Source organism: Haemaphysalis longicornis, unplaced genomic scaffold, assembly GCF_048455015.1.
Source record: "Haemaphysalis longicornis isolate Haplotype H1 unplaced genomic scaffold, Haemaphysalis longicornis Haplotype H1 scaffold_6, whole genome shotgun sequence".
NCBI lineage: Eukaryota > Metazoa > Arthropoda > Arachnida > Ixodida > Ixodidae > Haemaphysalis > Haemaphysalis longicornis.
This window is the reverse complement of record NW_027526407.1, coordinates 149,232,737-149,253,157: the sequence shown is the minus strand read 5'-3', so window position 1 is coordinate 149,253,157 and position 20,421 is coordinate 149,232,737. Positions and strand designations below refer to the sequence as shown.

Genomic DNA, 20,421 nt, shown 5'->3' with positions numbered 1-20,421 from the left:
GATGAGCCACCCTTGTCACTGCCAGGCAGCTGCCCAAACAGTACTCACAGTAGGGTGTCCACGGGGTGGGCATGGCAGTGGCACTGGTCGGGTAGGGTGGCATGCCTCCCCCGGGGGTCGGGTAGGGTGGCTGGCTGCTGCCGATGGCCGGTGGCATGGCCCCCGTGGTGGGCCGGAAGAATCCCCCGCCGGCCCCAGCTGGGTGGGTGGGTGTACAGGTGGTCATCAGAACTCTTAACGCTTACTAAAGAAGACAGGCGGTCGATCATCCGGTCATTTGTGCTCCCGTGATCAGTGGTTATTTGCCATCGCTGCTTTGCAAGTCTGACTACGGACACAAGCACCGATCACAAACAGAGACTTAATTCAAGGTAAACTGCTCGTAAACTGATTAGCCAGCTGTGCTTCACACCCAAAACGTTTCCAATCTGCAACGCCATTCATGTCGCCCAAGGCGGAATGGACAGCGGCACCGAAGCTGCTACTACACCCAAGGTACGATGACATCACTGCTCTGCTAATCCAGCCGCTCGTGGGGTTGTGCTTGCTTTCTCTGCTGCGACATCAATCATCCTACCTTCCCCACCACAATCCCGAATCACGTGGTTGTCTCTGAGTCTCGCTCACCCCAAGGCCTCACGAGCAAACCAAATTCCACCCGAGGCAGCATCCCACTTTTCGGCCGGCCTCATCTTGAAATCACTGAGGGTTTCAAAAATGGTCGACAACACGGCACACAGAAGTCGGCGAAGGCACCACAATAACGCGAATCAAGTGCGCCCTTGATTCTGACGCAAACAACCGTTGCACATATTTTTAGGCCTCGCTTACTCTCCCCCTCATGAGTAACTGCTGTTACTTCACGTACAGTGGAATCTCGGTGATACGAATTCGGTTGATACGAATTTCGTTGCGATACGAATTTTCAAAATTCCCCGGCCAAAATGCATTGTACGCAATGTAAAAAAATTCGGATGATCCGTTCGCATTTATCACCCGGTGCGGGTGATACGAACACGCGAGCCGCGAGCAGATGACTGCGGCGTGGACGGGAGGCGGGAGTGTTTGTGCGGCCGTGTGGCCTTGGTCGCACGCAGGCACAAAATCATTAAGCGTGAACCGCATGGAGCGTTTTCTGCTCACGAAAACGCGCCGCGCACGCCACAGGCGCGCTGACGCCACCGCGAATACCACCCGCATGCGGCGCGGTAAAAGCCGCGGCAACATGGCGGCGTCAACGGCCGCGAAGTAGGGCGGGTGGCTCGCCCAACCGCTCTTTAAAGAACAAAAGAAGTTGCTAATGAAGTAAGGGAGCTGATGAGTCCGAAAATGACACTGTAAAGCATCGTCCGCGCGGCTAGGGAAAGCGCCTATCAAATATCCGCCACCGTGGTAAGCCTAACCATCTCCGGCGGAACCAGCGGGCTGTCCGGAGCGCTTTCAAACTGCCGCCATGAAGAGCGTGCCTCCCCGTTGGCGCAAGTCGGCAGGCTCCTCCCACTGCCGCGCGCGTCGCGCGTCATTTTACGAGCGAGGTAGAATTAGAGTGAACTAGAATACTTGGTATTCTAGTTCACTCTAGTAGAATCTGACGCGGGGGCGAAATCGTCGACGCGGGCGTCAAAAGAACACGCGCGCAAACGCCGACGCGCCCTAATGGCATGCGGTTCACGCTTGAGTTCGTGTGCGCGCGTCGCGTCGGCGATGAGCGCGCGTTCTTTTGACGCCCGCGCTGACGATTCAGCCCGGCACCCAGGCGCCAGCCTCTGCCTCGGTTACCGCTAACGGCATTGGGAGGAGCCTCACGATTTGCGCCAATGGGGAGACGCGCGCCTCATTGTGATTGCGGCAATTTCGGAGCGCTAGCAGCAGCTGGCTGGGCCACCTCCGCGGTGGATATTTGGCGTAGATGACATTTTATAGTGCTTCTCCCATACTGTCAGCTCCTTTCCCACATGAGCAATTTAATTTACACATTGAGCTCCGTTTTAACAAAAGGTTAGAAGCGGTTGCTGAAGCTACCCGCACCTCTTCGCGGCAAGAGCCGACGCCATATTGCCGCCGCCTGTCGCATGCGCAGCACATTTCCATTTTTTCTCGTTTTCTGATGATACGAATTTTCGGGTGATACGAATATTTTTGCCGCCCCTTGAGATTCGTATGACCGAGATTCCACTGTACTTTTCTACACCACACCATCATCGTCGTCATCATCATCAGCAGTAGCAGCAGCCACCTATCTATGCCCACTGCAGGGCAAAGGCCTCTCCTACAGATCTCAAATTATCCGAGTCCTGTGCTAACTTCACTGTAACCTAAGAGCACTTCACGTTAAAAAAAACTGGTCTCCCTTCAACTACCAAATAACCAGGAAGGTTCTGCCGCGAAACAACCATTCAACGTAACTTTTGTGCAACTTTTTGGTGCAAATAAGCAAGCAGTTTGCTGGGGGAAAAAAAAAAAACTCCCAAAATCCGCGCTGTTTTCATAAAATCTGCACAATTTCCCAAACTCTCGAAGCTGTATTCAAATGAACCATATCCTCATATCCCAATACTATGCTTTTGTTCACAGCCACCTTAACTACTCCATGTCTTCATGGGCAGAGACATATTCGACCCATGTGTCATGCCTTCATCGTTTACAACACCTAGCTGTTTGCCTAATTACTTGCAGCCGCTACAATGCGCTTCCCATCTACACCAGCCTGAACTAAAACATTCTTTTCAGTTAAAACTGGGCGTGCTCATTTCTCAGCCTCGTGCACGCACAAGTCGCTTTCTGGATTCCCACCTCGCCAGCACCAACTGCCCAAGAGTCACACAAAGCCGTAATTTATTGATGCCCGAGGTGTGCACTGATTACGGGACACAAAGAGCCGTTTTTGCAGGCCCCGGCCGGACTGGAGGCGCCGCGCGTTCCTCCGTGCGGCCTTTGCCATCGCTTCGGACACAATGGGAGCGCTTCTCCGCGGGTGGCTTCGCTGCTTGCCGCGTGAGGGCGCAGCGACCCTGCAGCAGTTCACGTCCGGGCGTTCGCGCGCGCTTGTTGGTGCTGCCGCTCTGACATTTTTACTGCGTTGTGTGTTGCTTGCGAAGTGCTGCCAGCAAAATACGTCGTGATTTGTGTATCTGTGTGTGGACTTACTTGTTGCTTTGTCGTTCTGTGGGACATGTGTTTCAATGAGAAGCAGTGAATCGGTCGCCGCGGGCCGGCCAGCGAGACCATGGCGTAGTGTGGCGTACCGCACTGTAAGTCAGTCAAGTAGGACCCCAGGCGTTTCCTTTCATCAGTTCCCAAGTGATGCAGAACTAGTCGCTAAGTGGCTGAAAAACATTTCGAGGCAAAATTTGGTTGTCAACGACAAGTCGGCGTCAACTGTCGTTTGTAGCCGGCATTTCCTCTGCACTGACTACGGGCCGGGTGCCGGATCAGGAAACTTCTACCTGGTGCTTTTTTGAGAAAGCTGTCGCGCACCTTCCACGCACAAATGTACTGGAAGTGCTTAGAATCCTCATCCAGCCACACCTTGAAAACTAACCGCTGCTTTGTCGTCCGGAAGGCGTCGACAACAGCCACGTGATAAGGCCTGCTGGCTTGATTTCTGAGAAATTTGTCAGAATACTTCTGATCAACTACGCCCAGAAGGTAACCGACAAGAACGAGAGGCCAACAAGTTATGTGCATAAGCCATCCAGGAAGCAATTTAGTCTTTGAATTTGGTCCCAGGTGGGACTGATTTCAGCAAAAAGGGTTGCAGTCGACATTAGTTCTTAATTATGAAATATTATTGAAAAAAGTGCTCAGTTTGTATGTTTTGAAGCTTTCCTTACTTACAATGCATGCATCATACAATTTCGTAACGTCTTGTTTAGTGATATGAACAAGATAAACGAGCTGTATGAAACATCCTGTGACATAGCATTTCAAGTATAGAGCTTTTCGAGTTATAGTATTCAGTCACATTGTACATATTCAGGTGGGCGCAGCCTAACGCGCGTCATGCAGTTTGTATTTTCGTTGTAAATACAGTCTAATCCCGCTACAACAAAGTCCGCTTCGACGAAATTTCCGCTTCAACGAAATATTTCCAAGTCCCCGTCAGCTAGCCATAGAAGTCAATGCAACAAAGTCCTCGCCACAACGAACCATTTGTCTGGCTTGCTTTCGCTTCAACGAAATTTTTGATGATTTGGGCTGGGTTTGAACAATTATTTCACAATAAAATAAGCATAGCGCCAGCTATCTGTAACTTTTTAAACATTCAGGACGCTTAGTTTCACCGAAAACATGCGCGGTGCGCCCACACCGCCACCCAAAACAAACAAAAAAATAACTCATAGGCGGACGCCATTGTTTGATGGTGATAACGATGTGGCTGGCCGTCTTTGCATGAGGCACAGGCACGGTTCGCCAAGCCGGAGCTAGAGCCAATCTGTATCGTCTGTATCCAATTGAAATCGCACGAATGTGCTCCGCTGCTGGCGCGGCGCCATCATGTATGCGTTGTGACTCGTAAGCAGCTGTCCTTGCCGTTTTCCTTCTACCATTCTTCATAGCCAAGAGCAAAAATCATGTTCGCGTGTTTTGTCTTGAAGCCAAGTCATCCTATCTTAGTGGCGAGCGCGCGGTCATGTTTAATGCAAGCGCGCGCGTCTTGCCTGCCAAGGTCAGTAGCTGCTGTGCCCTGTCAGAGGATAAGATAACGGCACTGCTCCTGCCACAAGCGAGAGGGGGGCTTCCGACAGCCTAGCAGCTATCTGCAAGTAATCAGCTCGGTGGTAACGCGTTCTTTGCGTGCAGTGAACACAGATAACCATTGGTATGTTTGTTATCCGAATAAACGTGACGTTATTGCGCGTCACTCCTTTTTCTAAACATTGTTTTTTTGCTGCCAATGATGCGGAAACATACGGGGCTATTTTTCGGGCCTTTCCGTGGTGTGTTGGGGCGGATTTCGCCTCAACGAATTTTCGCTTCAACGAAATTTTTCGCGTGTCCCGTCAATTTCGTTGTAGCGGGATTCGACTGTAAAACTTTTTCCAAAATGTGCAGCACCATGTCCTAATTGTTTGTAATGCCACTGTTGTGTAAACAAAAATGCCAGCACTTGGGTTTAAGAGCAATGACGCCAATCCAAGTCTGGCGTTTTGTTCCGTGCAAACGCCGACTGTTCCACGTAAACTTATTTGCTGACTCAGACCCATTCGCAGGCAAAACGATGACTGTGCAGTGGTTGAATAATTGATTGATTGTGGGGTTTAACGCGCCGACGCAACGCAGGCGATGAGGCGCGCTGTAGTGGAGGGCTCCGGATTAATTTTTATCACCTGGGACGTGCACCGAAATCTCGTACACACGGGCATTTTTGCTTTTTGCCTCCATCGAAAAGCGGCTGGGAATCGAAACTGCGTCCGCGTGCTTAGCAGCGCAACGCCTTAGCCACTGCTCCACTGCGGCAGGTTGCAGTGGTTGAATAGAAATAAGGGCACAAAGTGTTAGTTTCAGTACATGACAGTTAAAAATAGTGCGAGCATGCACCGCCGAAGGGGGACCGAGAGTGCGCTCGCATTTGGCTCGCACAAACAGCAGCGGCGAACGCAGCAGGCAGCAGCGGAGCGGCTAGAAGGAGCAGTAGGGTCGGAGCGACACCACAAGGGTGCGGCGGGAGGCGGAAACAGCCACATTGCGAAGGCCGTATGAAGGAACGCGCGCGCACCTCTCCAGTCCGGCCGTGTGCAGGCATACAACTAGTTACCCCTTCCCAATAACCACAAAAAGTCTCCTTTTGGGCTTACACTAGTTGAAGGCCATGCTCAAAAATGTTTTGGACTGGTGAATTTGTTCCTTCCCCTGTGTATAGTACTCAAACATATTTATCTTGAGCTATCATTGTCTGATGTCTTACACTGCCCTTAAAGGAGTACTCACACCAAACTTAATGTTCCTTTTCTATTGATTCCATTAGTGCTTAAGGGCCTGGCGAACCCTAAACAGCACTTCAAATACTCGATGAGTGCGCGATAATCAACTACACTGAACAGCTTGAAAACCATCCGTTTTGGTTTCCTGCACTTCTAGTTTGGAGGGCGCGTGTGACCGAACCGTCAAAACACTGCAAAGGTAGGAGGAGGCATCGTTTTGACCGCCCCGCTACCGGAGCTGAGCATTAAGGCGTTAGGCCTAGCATTGCGGCGGAAATTTGATGACCGCTTTCAATAAAAGACCCGATGGCAGCTTCTGCTGCGATTCTGGGCTTTATTATCGGCTCCTTTCCCACTTGTGGAACCTACTTTTTGGCAAGAGTGCCTTTCTGAGCGGCGGCTATGCCTGTAGCCCCGGTTACGTGTACCGCTTCGTGAACGCGCCAGCGCCGAACTGCCGCTCGCCGAGCTGCGTGCGTGAAGCGACATGACCAGTTTCTGATGAGTGCCAGAGGCAGACAGCTACGTCACTTCTTTTTCCTCTCACGGAGTGATGCTTCGCTGATGTCCATTTGCTGCACACCGCTCCGCATCCTGTTCCGTCGGCGCGATAAATCAGATCAAATTGAAGCATGTTCCAAGAGTCACAGGCCACTCATATTTCAGCCAGGGTATTGCGTTGAGTAAAGGGAGCGAACTGTGCAATAATATTAATGCCAAAAATCGGTGTCAGTGCCCCTTTAAATATTATATCGATTATTTTACAGCGAGCCGCACCTTGGCAGTCTATATTGTTTCCCATTATATCTCCGCACTATTTGACAGGAGGAAGTCTTTACTTTGGGACCTCCTTCTGCACTAATGACTACGTGAAACATGTACACATGAAAATGCGCGATTGAATCCTGAAATAACGGCACAACACTCCACAGACAAGGTGAGCATGAGCATGAGCTGGTGCGTGGACACAGACCGGCGGGGGGTCGGGCGGCCGGGTAGCCGGAGGCCGGGGAGCCGTCCTGGGGCTTGGAGAAGACAGGCGGGGTCTCGCCAAACACCACCACCATCACCTGGATCAGGCCCAGCAGGTCCGACGAGCCCTGGGAGGAAGACCACACGGCGACGACGCTCACCAAGGGGCAACCCACAGCCTCTTCACAAGCTCGCATTCTCAAAGGGACGCCGAGGGCTGAGCGACCTCTTTCGTTCAACTCAAACATCACACTACGCAAATCCGCTGCAGACGAACATGCTGCTGGGTAAGTGAGTACTCGGCTGTGGAACACATTACAGCGCAAAGGTACGCATTCTACGCCCGTACTAACACGTTTAAATTTACCCAGTATCTTTCCACAAACTTTTTGAACTTTGGAAAAACTTGCCCGAAGACACATATTCTTTGTCCTCAAATGAATTCTTGTCATTCATAAATACCCTTCGACTGTTTTTCTTTTCCCCTTTTTTTTTCTTATGTTTGCTGTGTCCTGTTTCTTGCTGCCATGTCTTAGGTTTTATTCATTGTATAATGTATCACTCAAGTACTTTACTTGTATACTGCAGCAGAAGTGTATGTATGCAGAAGAATTTTGAACTTTATCGCCCTCTCCTGCATGGACCATACTTGGTCCGCAGTATGCGATAAATAAATAAAATAAATAAATAAAATTTTCCACCGTGTGTGTATCGTACCAGCCTCTTTCCCACTCCTGCCATAGTCCTTACGGGTTGCAGCATGTATAAATAAACAAATAAAATAAATAAATAAATAAATAAATAAACAAACAAACAAACAACACGCAACCAATCTTCGTCTACGCAAACTATTGCGCCGTAATATGTGTGTCACACTGCTCGAAGTTGTTTTGAATTTTGCTTGATGTCAGACGATACTTTGTCTGTATGAAAATAATGATTAAAGCTGTCATTCTTCTCTTCTTTGCATGACGCAAAGGACCACATCAGCCATTGTGAGGGCAGGCCACCTAAGAAGTCATTCATGGCATTTTTAGCTGAGCAGGTGCCTCGGAGTTTTGCTCGTCTCACAGCCCAAAAGGACGAGAGAGGAGAGGCACTTTTAGCAAAGAGCAATGTTTAGCAGATTACAATAGACGTGAAACACGCAACAAATACAGAGAGTGGAGAGCAACAACAGAAACTACTGGTGCAATTTTTCAGCAAGGCGGCTGATGGCTGGTCACATCACTTAGCCAACTGCGCGAGGAATTTCAAAGACTTCCTGCTAAATGCTCGCATAAACACTGGCAGGCAAAGGGGGCGGCAATATTCATTGTTTAAATGAGCAGGTTTAACACTTTGCCCCTCTTGGTGTTACACACAAAGTGCGATTTTCAAGAGTATATGCAGTTGCAATGCAAACTGTAAACCGTTCACTCGGAAAAATTTTCTTTAAAAGAAGCTTACTTTTCGCTGCAACACCCAATATTGCTGGGCGATGATTACGCCTTTTCCGAGCACTTCACTGTGTTTCACATTAGGCCACAGTCAGGTCTGAAATGGTGTGCCTCTAAGAATTATTTGTGTTCATTTATTTATTTATTTATTATACCTTACAGGCCCATTGAAGAGCATTGAGTAAGGGGGGTTAAATTTCTGTTAAGGCATTAAAAATAGTGTTCAATACTTCAATATTGTTCAATACTTAAATACTTCGTGTTCAAGTGCTCTTTCGCTTGTATTTTGCCTGGGCAGCTGAGTCAAATGACAGACAGAAAGACCAAAACTTCTTTTTTTTTTTCATTTCAGTAGCCCAAGAAAGACTACAGTCTTTCGAATACGAAGCACTATGCACGTGCCCCCAATTCCTGCTCTGACGCCACCGAACCTTCTACTGCTATCGCAATTACAAGAGGATTGCTTCTGAGTGTGCCACCAGTGCGACACCAGTGTCACCCCCATCCCCAGTAGAATACGAGGAGGAGAAGAAGGAGGAGAGGAAGGAGGCGAGCAGCGTACGGGGTTCCAGTCATGTAGGTAGGGCAGGAAGATGCGGCCGGTCTGGTCGACATGCCGGGAGACCTTGATCTGCATGTAGGCCGTGGGCTTGACGTAGCACATGGGCGAGTTGTACGGGTGCGTGTCCAGCAGCCAGATGCACACGGGGATGTTGTATGTCGAGCCTGCATCGTCACCATCATCATCACCAGCAATTCCAAAACGGTCCAAAACCCAGGACAAAAGACTGCTGTGTCAATAATGATAGTATTTATAACGCAAACTTCAAAGAAATAATGTAAATTTGAAGGGAACCAGACGAAGCAGTGGTCACTTATCGGCCACTCGCTTACTGGGTCCCAACGACGTCACAAAAACTTGTTTGCACGACTGGAGGCCGGCACTGCTAAGAAACACGACGAAGCGACCGCAGTGAGTTGTCTAGCTTTGTTGGATCGTACTGCCTGAGTGCCAACATGGCATTAGCACACTGACAGATCTTGTTTTTTGGTATCCCCTCTCTCCATGCAACTGCCGACATCAGGTAGTGCAAAATGTGAAAGTTCTTCAATATTTCTTGCCTCTTTCTCGGTTCAAAAAACACAGTTCCGAATTCAAATGAAGCTGAGTAAGTTCTCAAAGGCTGACTCTTTCAAGGCAACATCGTATTTTCATGACCCTTGAAAGCACAATCCCTTCCACACTTTACTCTGGCCTCGAGGTTGCAAACTTCCCAGCAACCTGAAATGGCCAGCTGGATCACCCATCTTTTGGCAACAAGACGCTTTCCTCAAGCAAAGTGCTTGTCACGTAACAGGGCAGGACCCGTGTCCGCAAAAGCTTCCGCTAGGTTGCAGCCGAACAGTTAACTCAAAATGACTGCGTGGCGCTCAAACGACACTGCTCGAAGTTATTATGGCCCTTACAGCATCAAGTCCTCTCCATTGGATCATACCTCCAATTTATAACTATTTCCGTCATTAGGGGGTACACATGCAAAAAGGACATGCTTGAGTATCAACTGCCGTAAGCAAGAAATTATGCTCATTTTGAATGCTAAAAAAAAAGGAACTTTTGGGGATCTCTTATTTCACACATGGAATATTGCAAGACCTGAGGGTTATTGTCCTTTCTTTTCCCTCCTTCCTTCCCATTAAAAGTGCACTGAACAACACCAGTGCGACACCAGTGTCACCCTGCTGGGCGCTGGCTGCAGTTCCATAGCTTCATGAAGTGTAGCAGGTACCCTTGGAACCACAGCCCAATGTTTGGTCACACTTCGAAACAGCTACGCTTGCAAAGTGTCCCCCACCGCCTCCTCCCCTGAGAACAATGCACGGCAGCATAGATAGGAGGACCGACCTTTGTAGTTGACCGGTATGGTGCCATCCAGGCAGAAGAGCTCCTTCTTCATCCCATCGTTGAACACTGAAACAGCACCAGGGTGGCACGAGTTGATCACCCAGTGTGCCACCATGCCACACTCGGCCCAGAATTAATTTGAGGGTACTACAACTCGGTAACTGCAGTGCTGAACAGAAAAGAAGGCACAACTGGCAATGCTGTGGCCTTCGCTGCCTTCTTCCTTACCATTCGGCAAAGAATGACAGAAAGTTCAAAATCTCCATTTGTTTTGAGCACCAGGCTGGGAACGCATTTCACAGAAAAGATGCTGCGTAGACATTTGTAATACACATGCAATAGACATTTTTCCTTCTCTCTCAAGATTTGGTGTGGACACCCTGCACATAGTTAAGGAGTAAAAAAAATAGAAATGAATCTTCTTTTGTAATAGCCTCGCTTCCAAGTTAAAATTCCTTCAGAAAGTCTACTGCACTGGGAGGAGAGAGATAAAGAAGGCCCACAGATGTCATAGTCACAAGCACACAAAGATATCAGTCATCCACACCATCTCCTTTTTCCAACCAACCCAGCTTGTTTGATCACAACTTTGCCCCACTGTTCAAAAAGAATCTGGACATTGGTCATTCACCCACACATCTCCCATCTTTACTTGGCTGGCCTGTCGCTGTTTATACTAACTCATAATAGCATCACACTGAAAGTAGTCAATGAGGGCGGCGCAGCTCCTGGAAGGGCATACAAAGAGACACTGGATTGAGTTTTCATTAATTTGGGGTAATAACATGTTGATTCACAATTTCTTCATATGTTATATTAGTACTGCGTACTTATTTGCCGCCCAGGAATGGTAGCCTGTGTGGCAGCGGTGCAGAAGGATCACCCCCAACACTCTGCATTGGAGCAGCCTGCACCTCTGTGACGCAATAAGATTGACATCGGCTCCGCAATGCCAGGGACCCTGGTTCGGTCCTGACCAGGGGAAGCGGTGATCTTTTCGAAGCCTCTAGCTGCCACACCACTGCAGCAGTGGCTAGACAGCATGACCCCGGACGAGCTCCGACAACCCCCAGTGTGCACTTTAAAGGGGCCCTGCAGCACTTGCCGTCGACTACTCGGAATGTGTTTTGGGGTAAAGTCCCAGCAATCTCCTCCCACAAGAGCTGTGAAAGTCCGTTCACTACGCACGATGAGAAATCGCGCATAATTGTTCCCTCTCAACTGGACCGTGGACAACGCGACGGAAGCTGCGCGCTCTTTCCCGGAGAGGGGGGTGGCTCGCGGCGTTCTCTTCGGAGGCCTTCGATATATCACAGGCCGGGGAGTTTTCTCCTCTTCTCCGCAATGTGGAGGGGCCTGTTTCCGGTCTGGTGCCACAAAAAGGCAAGCATGGCTGCCTGCTTGCAAGCGCACGCTCAGGCTGGTAGGGCGTTTTTGAAGCAATAAACGTTTGTTGTTGATTGGTCTGCTTGAAAGGGAAGTATTGAGTTCGTCACTAAAACTTTGTGCGCACTCATAACACAAAAAAGCGCCAAGACTGCCAGTGCAGCTTCAAGTTGAGGGTCAGTGCCGACGGGTTCAGCTTCAGCGCCATCGACGGCGGATCGTCACACGAAATGTGAGAAATAAGCCGTGAAGTTGACCAGCGACAGCCAATAGGACAGCCACCGCACAAATGACGTCATGTCAGCGGTGCCAGGGGTGCATAATGTGGGAAATGTGGTTAATTTTTCCACGTCTTTTACAGCCTTCTGCGTGCTCACCGCTTTGCGTACACGTGCAATATTTGGCTTAGGTGTTCCGGGCAGTGTAATCTGAATGTCACACAGGTTACTTGCACTGGTCCCTTTAAAGCGGCCATGCAGACAAACCACAAGTTTGGCTCATTCGATTGACTGCCTCGTTAAAATCATACTAACACCACTCTTAATGCACACTTCGCTCAAATAAGCTATAGATGGTGTTCGTTGAAAAGTTTAGCGGTCAATTTCTTCGCTTAGCAACACTGGAAACGGCCACAGACATGGCCGATGCGCCACGGACATGGGCAAGTGCCGCCATCCCGCGGAGCCCGACGTAACGAGTGACAGCGCACTCACATGGTTGCATGGAGGAGAGGAGGGCTGCCTGATCTGGGGGCCGTGCGCACGTCACCTAGCAACAGACGCTTGGCCACAGACATGGCGGCGGACTCGCATGGTTGCCTTCATGCATTCCACGCCATTGAATACCGGCCATATGATTAGGAAAAAAGGGAATGGCCATGCGACCCACTAGTTCATTTCCCACAACAGAACCTATGACGCCATATGACAAGCTGCGCGATTCGATGATTCCGGCAAAAGCCAATGCAAATTGGGCAGGGCTTACAAGCTTGCCGAAGGAGCTATGTGCACTTAAGTGTAATGCATATTCATTTTACAGCAATAAGAATGGTGGGGTAAACAATGAAAGTTACGAAAATACACGTAAGCATAGAAGTACTGATGCGCACTGCTGTTGGTGCTGGGCGCACTATGCTTTTTTAGCTGCACAGCAGCTTGCCGCTTTGGAGTTGTCTTATACTTGCGCCACACATACATGAAAAATGACATTAAGTGCTTAATGCCTTAAGTTTAAGGGATTAAAAACTAGCCAGGAACACGGAGACACAAGGAAAGAAACTGACTGGATGATGCTGGACAAACAACTGAATTTTATGAAGAAAACAAGAACCTCCCCCAACCACAAGCTGCGCATGGGCACAACTCAACAACTTGTGATACTTATCGCTTCGTACATGACTAAACATAAAGTTCGCGACAATGCATAAAATCGAACAACACACAAACAGGAAAGTATCACAGATTACCTGCCAAGAAAAGAAAATTGCTTGTCAGAAAGGCTCAAAGATGCAACGCTTGTGCAGCGCTGCTGTCCTGCAGTCGTAATATAGAAATATAGAAATCTCACGCTCAAACTTGGTCCGGCCCCGTCCTAGGATTGCAATTTTATCAAACATGGGTTTGCAGCGACTATCGCGACAATCGCAACAATGGGTTGGCAAACGGACACCGTCTGAAGAGTTTAGAGAAGCACAGTGCTCCCTAGTCCTGTCGTTTATACATCGCCCTGTTTGGCCGATGTATACTTTTGCCGCACGTCAAGGGAATCTGATAAACCTTAAATTTTAATGCCATTAATTTGCTGCTACACGCAAAAAATCTAATGCCATTCACTTTAATGTCATTTTTGGCTTAAGGAGTTCTGCACAAGTCATTCGCCTTTGCGAATGCCTTAAATCTGCCTACTCTTAAACGCGATAAGCACCAAATGAAGCCAACGAAACTCTCCGCACCAGAGTGTTGACGCAGAAACGAAGCTGAACTTCAAATTAAGACGATTTTCTGTGGGAGATTTGGTGGGGAAGTTTTGAAGAAGATGAAGTTCACCAGAACAGTGGCAACAGGAAGAACATCATGTTACTGTTCATGTTAAATTTTCGGATTTGGCTACCACTGGTTGGCGACGGCAGCTGCTGGAGCCAGTTTTATAAAATGCTCACAACATTTTTAAGAAAACACTATTTCTCATGACGTTTTCGTTCCCAAAAAACAGTTTTAACCCTTGTAAGATGTTTTTCTCTACGTTAAAGACTTCTAAAATATGAGTGAATTTCTCTTTTTGGTCATTATCGCCATCACGCCTAACACATTTAATGCCTTTGCGTTTTCGCATGTAGCATGGCTTGCCCAATTAATGACATTTGTTATCTTAAAGGGACCCTGCAACACTTGCCATCGACTACTAGTAATGTATTTTGGGATAAAGTCTATGGTCCCAGAAATCTCCTCCCGCAAGAATTGTGAAAATCTGTTCACAATTAACGAAACTACGCGCGATGAGAAATTGCGCATAATCGTTCCCTCTCAACTCGACTGCAGTCAACGCGACGAAAGCTGCGCGCTCTCTCCCGGAGAGGGGGGCGGCTCACGGCGTTCTCTTCGGCGGCCTTCGATACATCACATGCCAGGTAGTTTTCTCCTTTTCTCCGCAACGCGGAGGGGTCTATTTCCGGTCTGGTGCCACAAAAACGCAGGCATGGCTGCCTGCTAGCAAGCGCACGCTCGGGCTGGTAGGGCGTTTTTGAAGCAATAAACGTTTGTAGTCGAGTGGTCCCGTTGAAAGGGAAGTATTGAGCTCATCACTCAAACTCCGCACGCACTCAAAACACAAAAGAAACGGCAAAACTGTGCCTACAGGTTCAGGCATAGAAGTGGTTCGTACACAGCGATGACGACGACAGAAATGGGAGAATCTAGCCGCGAAGTTGACCAGTGACAGCCGATCGGGCAGCCATGGCCTATGTGACGTCCCTTAGGCCATGCCAGGGGTTGCATAATGAGGACAACTGAAGAGAGCGCAGTTGGTTTTTCCGCGTCTTTCACATCGATTTGCGCGCTCACCGCTTCACGTGCACGTGTAATATTTGGCTCAGGTATTCCTGGCAGTGTAATCTAAACGTCGCGCAGGTTTACTTGCACTGCTCAAAGAGTGTTGCAGGGTCCCTTTAAAGCCTTAGTACACTTCATGTCATTTTTCGTGTACGTGTGGCACGGGTATTACACAACATTGGCCGATTGATGTAAATGACTTTGCCTTACGTGGCCCTGTTTGTTGAGCACACCCCATGCTTCACGAAATGATTACTTTCTAACGTAACAAGAACATGCCAGGAGCAAATACGGTCAAAAACAAAGCAACGGCGGACAACGGTCCTCGGCTCCGTATGGTAGTACCATCTGGGAGAACTGATGGTAAGCAAGGCTGCAGAGCCTAATGACACACTGGAAGTTCGTTCGAATAACCACCCGTGTGACTTCATGGCAGATGTCACGAAAACACACGATTTGGCAGACGGATGAAAATTTTAACTGAAATTGATTAATTTCTTGGTGAATACAGCACTGTTCGCTGCCAAACAAGCGCTGGGGCACTATAAAATACGAAATCTTTCGAATACAACAAATCCAGCCAGCTTTTTCGGCGAAATTTATTGCTGCCCCACCTTGTACTGCCACCATCATATAAAACTGGTCCTGCTGTATTCAAGCAGGTCGCGGAAGCTCACCGAATTGCGCGGATGTGGGTGATAGGTTCCGGTAGTGCTGGAGAGCATTGGAGATGTCCTTCTTGGCTTGGTCAGCATAGTGGTACTGCGTGCACAAGATGACGACATCTCTGACTCCAAACGTCCTCTCAAATTCCAACTGATGGCACTCAACGCAGCATTCAGGGTCATTCAAGCAAGTATGGTTGAATGGTTAAAAAGTACACGTGCAAAATTATCAAGAGATAACTCTAGAAAGCCGCAACCTTTCAAGCATTACTTCCGTTCTATACACAGCTTTTTACTCACCATCAAATATCACCTAGCTGACTTCTATTGCCTTTAAATTAACACTATCGAAAACCCACTTGACGATGTCGAATGATTTACCAATGTAAACCCCAAAACTACTCAGCGCCTCATAATCACACGATACGTTGTTTGTTAAGAAAGCCCCAGACAAGGTGATGCTGTATGCGCTGAAAGAAGCTAAGGATACGCCGAAAATAGCTACTTGCCATAGCAACTGCCAGATGTAGCCAGCCACAGCTTTAAGCCAAACCGAAGGCAGCACATTGGCTGACATCAATCACATTGATCGCCACCCAAGAAAGGGATTGGATACGTTAGTTCAAGTGATGTGAGAAAATTAAAAAAAAACCTGGACAGTTGCTATGCTAAACAGGTTCATTGAACTGAAGTCCCCCCCCCCCCTTCCCCTCTTTTCTCCCAAAGGAAATGTTTTTCAACTGAAAGAAAAAGTTTACGAAAGCCCTGTGCTGATATGGTGACAAAAACTGCCATCCATCACTGCCAACGTGCAGTGCCAGTGCCCTGTGCTTCCACAGGGATCCCACAGCAACGCAAGTAATAAAGCATCGCCGTTCTTGTGGAGCCGCATTGTTTACAACAACCTGGTTTACACGCCGACAGAGCAGTTCAGCGCATGGCACGGTGACAAACCACAGCGTACCCAGCATCAACGACAAATGCACGAAACGGGCCAAAATGTGAGCGACGTACAGTATGCGGCAAAGTTGAATGTCACATATCGTAAACAAATGCACGCTTGTATACGTTATGAAACTTTTCCGAACAATTTGCCGCGTTAATTGATCTTTCACAAAACGGCCAATGAGACAGGTGAAGCTTCACCACAAGCATAGCGCGAATGAGCCACCCCGGAATTGTCGAGTATCAATTTTCTCAGACCAATTCCACCTGGGATATCGCCCTTATTTCCCACTGCGTACGTACTACACAGGCAGGAATAGGCTTTGCGTACAAAACCATATATCGCATTTTTTTACGACAACACGGAAATTGGTGCCGACGCCGATCAATTGCATCATTAGGGGTGATGTCATGCGCCCGCAACGCAATACATTGCAAGTACCAGCGGGATCGGCATCCCGAAGCTAAAAGGCCCCGTCTCAACGGATAACCCGTTCACCGGATGATAACGTCCCGAACAGCTCTCGGGAACCGTAGGAGAACACACGCCCTCGACCTGAGCGTACCAAAGGACGGATGCCTGGCGATATCGCGGCGTGGCTCACACGGCTGTAAAATCGGCATGCCTGCTAGTGACGCTGGCGGCACAGGACTGCAATCACACCACAGTACGGCTGCAAAAACAATAGCGATGCACTCAAAGCCGAAACCTTATCGCCCGCGGGGGGCATCATCTCTGAACGAGCACGGCGCAGTTCCTCTCGCTTCTTAAAGTCGGTGTGCTACGAAGACATCTGACAACTGCCTTACCTTTGTGAGAAGAGACGAGAGGTACTGATCGAGAGACTGCGGCATTTTCGCGCTGGCACGACGGTCCCGAGATAGCCTCTCAGCCCTTTTTTGAGTGATGCAGTCGGCCGAGCGATCGGCAGGGGATTTTTCACAGACTACAGCCGATGACGCAAGCTGCAGAACTTAGAAGCAGCTGGCTGGTGAGATTTGCGACTAAACGGCCACAACACACACCGTCTGCGAACCCATTCGGGCCGTTAAAAACACCAAAGACGGGCGCGCAACACGGTCTTACAAGGAGCCATGACAGCTACCAGCGAGAGTCGCGGATATGACATCATCGAGTGATGGTGATGATGGACCACAAACAACCCCATTTCACCAATTTCACTTTGAAGAAACAATTTAAGGCTCAATAAAACACCGAGTTTGATTTTAGGCTGAAAATCTTACAAAAACGTACAATTAGTGAAGTTTGAAGCCTGTGAGAAATTTTTATACTGCTTGTTTTATTACGCTGGTTTCGGTTTCACTTTTGCCAGTGCCAGTAATGCATGTGAGCTTGCATTACGTACATGCCTATTTTCATTTTGAAATGGCCTTCTACTGGCGAGATAAATATATGTTTTTGTAGCTTGTAGCTTCGAATAAGCGACGAAACCACAAGGAAATGCACCCGCATGAGGGCAAAAACGATGACTCAAGCGAATGGGGCACCGCTTGGTTAGGCGTAGTTGCAGACGACACGCTTTAGGTGATGATGATGATGATGATGATGCTGACTATGATTATTATGATTAGAGCATAGAGTTTATGGCACTTTCCTCCATGGTTTATGGAGTAGAGGTTTTCACTTCGTATCGGGCCGCCGTTAGTCGACAACCGACAACCCTGCTTTTATTCAGATCATTTGTTCAACCCCTAACGAACTTTATCGAATTTCCCCTTCCCTCTCCCCTCACTCGCTCCGCAGCAGTTATAATTTTCGCACCTCTCCTGCACCTTTTCTTGCCCTTGCACACTTTCCCCCTATCCCCCACCCCGAGGTTCTAAATTATCATGTGTTTGAGCTGTTTGATTTGACTGAATTCGTCATCTGTTTGAGATGAAAACGCAGGTTTTATCTCTTCCTTGTTTTTCTTCCACCAACAAATTGCAACAATCGAGCCGCCTCTTCGTCACCTCTATGGCCCGGGAGTTCAGGCTTCTCCTCCCCCCGAAGCCTAAAGTCTCAGTTGCCGGCGTGTCCTCATCGTCCCGCCGCAGCGGTTGTATATTTCTGCAGTCCACGAAGGTTTCATCCGCATACGTGGTGTAATCCTGTTGCCTCATGGTGAACCACTTATGTCCGTGTTCGCAGGCATCTCGCCCGTGCTTCAAAGAACAGTGCACTGCCTCTCGTGTTGCCATAGAAACCTTCCTTCCTAATTTCACATTTTTCTGTCCTGCGGATACCCAAAGTTCTTGCTTTTTTCTTTTCCATTCTCTCTACCCGGTTCGCCGTCTTCGCCGCCTTTATTTGCTTGTTTTTAACTGTTGTGTGCATCCCACTGTCACCTGCCGACTTTCCGTACCGCGTGGTCAGCTGTCTGATCCTCCCCCAACACCGCGTATCTATGCGCCTTATGTAAATGTGCCTAAACACTCCCGCGGCCCTGTCTAAATTTTCCTGAAGTTTTAAAGTATCTGAAGTTTCTAAGCTCTTTAAAATTTTATTTTCCTCTGTACCTTCCTTACCTCTAAAGTCTCTTCATCTGCTTAAGCGCCGATCAAGGGACTTTACTTGCCTCAAAGGACGACCTGCCCATGTCTCCTGCACTGTTTTGTACACTCTAATTTACCTCCAGGCCCGCTTGTGCTTCTGGTTTCGTCCCCAGAACTGAATTTTCCAAAATCAATCCTTGCAGCATTACGCCTTTCCATGTTCCCCTTACCACCTCGTATTTGTTGTCCCACAGTGCTTAATGCTACACTGTATCCGTTTCGGTCTCTATTTCTTCCTAAGGTAAGCCTCATACGTGTGCGTATAATCTGCGGCGGCACTCTTCAATATTTCTACTCTTTTACCTGTGGCATTTCTACTTGTTAGACTGATACCAATTTGTGCTCCTTGTCATCGTTATAAAAACCACGATTCTTGATCTGTCTCTGCTAAAAGACATGTCCCTGGATACGTGGCATCTGTCTATCTGGTTGTCCGCAATCAATCATATCTTTTCTGCCTAGAGGTCTTGTTATTCCTCCATTTGTCCGTTTCTTATGTATGATAGGTCAAAACCCAGCTTACTGCCCTCTAGCTTCCTTTCTAATCCCGTAATGTAGACCACGAACAGCAGTGGATAGAGAGGACATCCTTGCGTCAAACCCTTGTGGGTGTATACAGGCCTAGTGCACGTTACCTATCCCCCCCGAACACACACACACTAATTCCTCCTGGCACTCCATGTGTAGCTTCCTGATGACGAGGGAGTTGGGGAAGATAAGTTAATGGAATGTGCACTCACCACCTCTTCCCCCACGCTTCAGGCGGGCATGTACGCTATCGAAACTCTGGTGACAGCTGAAGGACTGTACTCACCACCGGCTTTACGCACCGTACATACCAATCGACGTCAACCTTCAGGCTCGCAACTCATTCGAGTGCACGCAACCCGAGGGCATCCCATTCCCAGAGTGACTACACTCCGTACCCTAGAGAAAATGGTAGCTGGTCCCTGCTAGTTCCAGCAGGTTTGTGGCCACATTCCCAGCTGGGTGCGGCTAGTCCCAGCAGAAACCAGTTGGGACCAGCAGCGCCCAACTGGGAATTTGGCCATAAACCAGCATGGGACCAGGGTATACTCGTCTTTACCACCCAGGCCAACGGGCATAACACTATATACTACAATCGAGACCCTCTAGCACTTGCGCTAGAATGCTTTCCCGGTTGGCCAAACGGCGCAGGGAATGCCCGAGTCGACGCTCCTCCGACTGGTACGCACATTTACAGTTGCTTGATTTGCGTACGCGCTGCAGCCCCTCGATCTCCCGTAGCTGGAGACACACAAAGTCGATTAATATGGCGGTGAGATCTTTGAGTGGCGCCCCCTGGCTCTGACGTCGGCTTAGGGATTCGCGCCGCTGTCGTCTGCTACACTCCGCTTGTGAGGGGCTACAGTGCCTGGGCTAGGAATCGCCCGCTTCGTTGCTGTAGTGCGTTAAAAAGCGTATTTCTAGCGACTCAGTTATTTTGCCAGCTTCTGACGCATCTGAATAATTTGAAGCTGTATCCCCCACAAGTTTGCATCTGTTTGAAGCTGTATCCCCCACAAGTTTGCACAACAACTTTTTTCAGAGTATCGGTCAGAA

The 20,421-nt window shown here is 48.7% G+C and overlaps 1 protein-coding gene across 3 annotated transcripts in view; it reads right to left on the bottom strand.

Annotated features, from left to right (window-relative positions):
* LOC144141189 (tumor susceptibility gene 101 protein-like) overlaps positions 1–17,403 on the bottom strand; it is a 51,056-nt gene extending 33,653 nt beyond the window's left edge. For 2 of the 3 annotated variants that reach the window (XM_077672747.1, XM_077672748.1), the window contains exons 1-6: positions 17,092–17,403; positions 15,349–15,433; positions 10,239–10,304; positions 8,898–9,061; positions 6,898–7,024; positions 49–198 (exon numbers count right to left, since the gene is read on the bottom strand). In XM_077672747.1, the coding sequence (XP_077528873.1) occupies positions 49–198; positions 6,898–7,024; positions 8,898–9,061; positions 10,239–10,304; positions 15,349–15,433; positions 17,092–17,136 (637 nt within the window). In that variant the 5' untranslated portion in view covers positions 17,137–17,403. Of the gene's footprint in view, positions 1–48; positions 199–6,897; positions 7,025–8,897; positions 9,062–10,238; positions 10,305–15,348; positions 15,434–16,723; positions 16,754–17,091 lie in introns of those variants that run through there. The other variant, XM_077672749.1, reaches the window with a different exon arrangement.
* Positions 17,404–20,421: the final 3,018 nt, after the last annotated feature.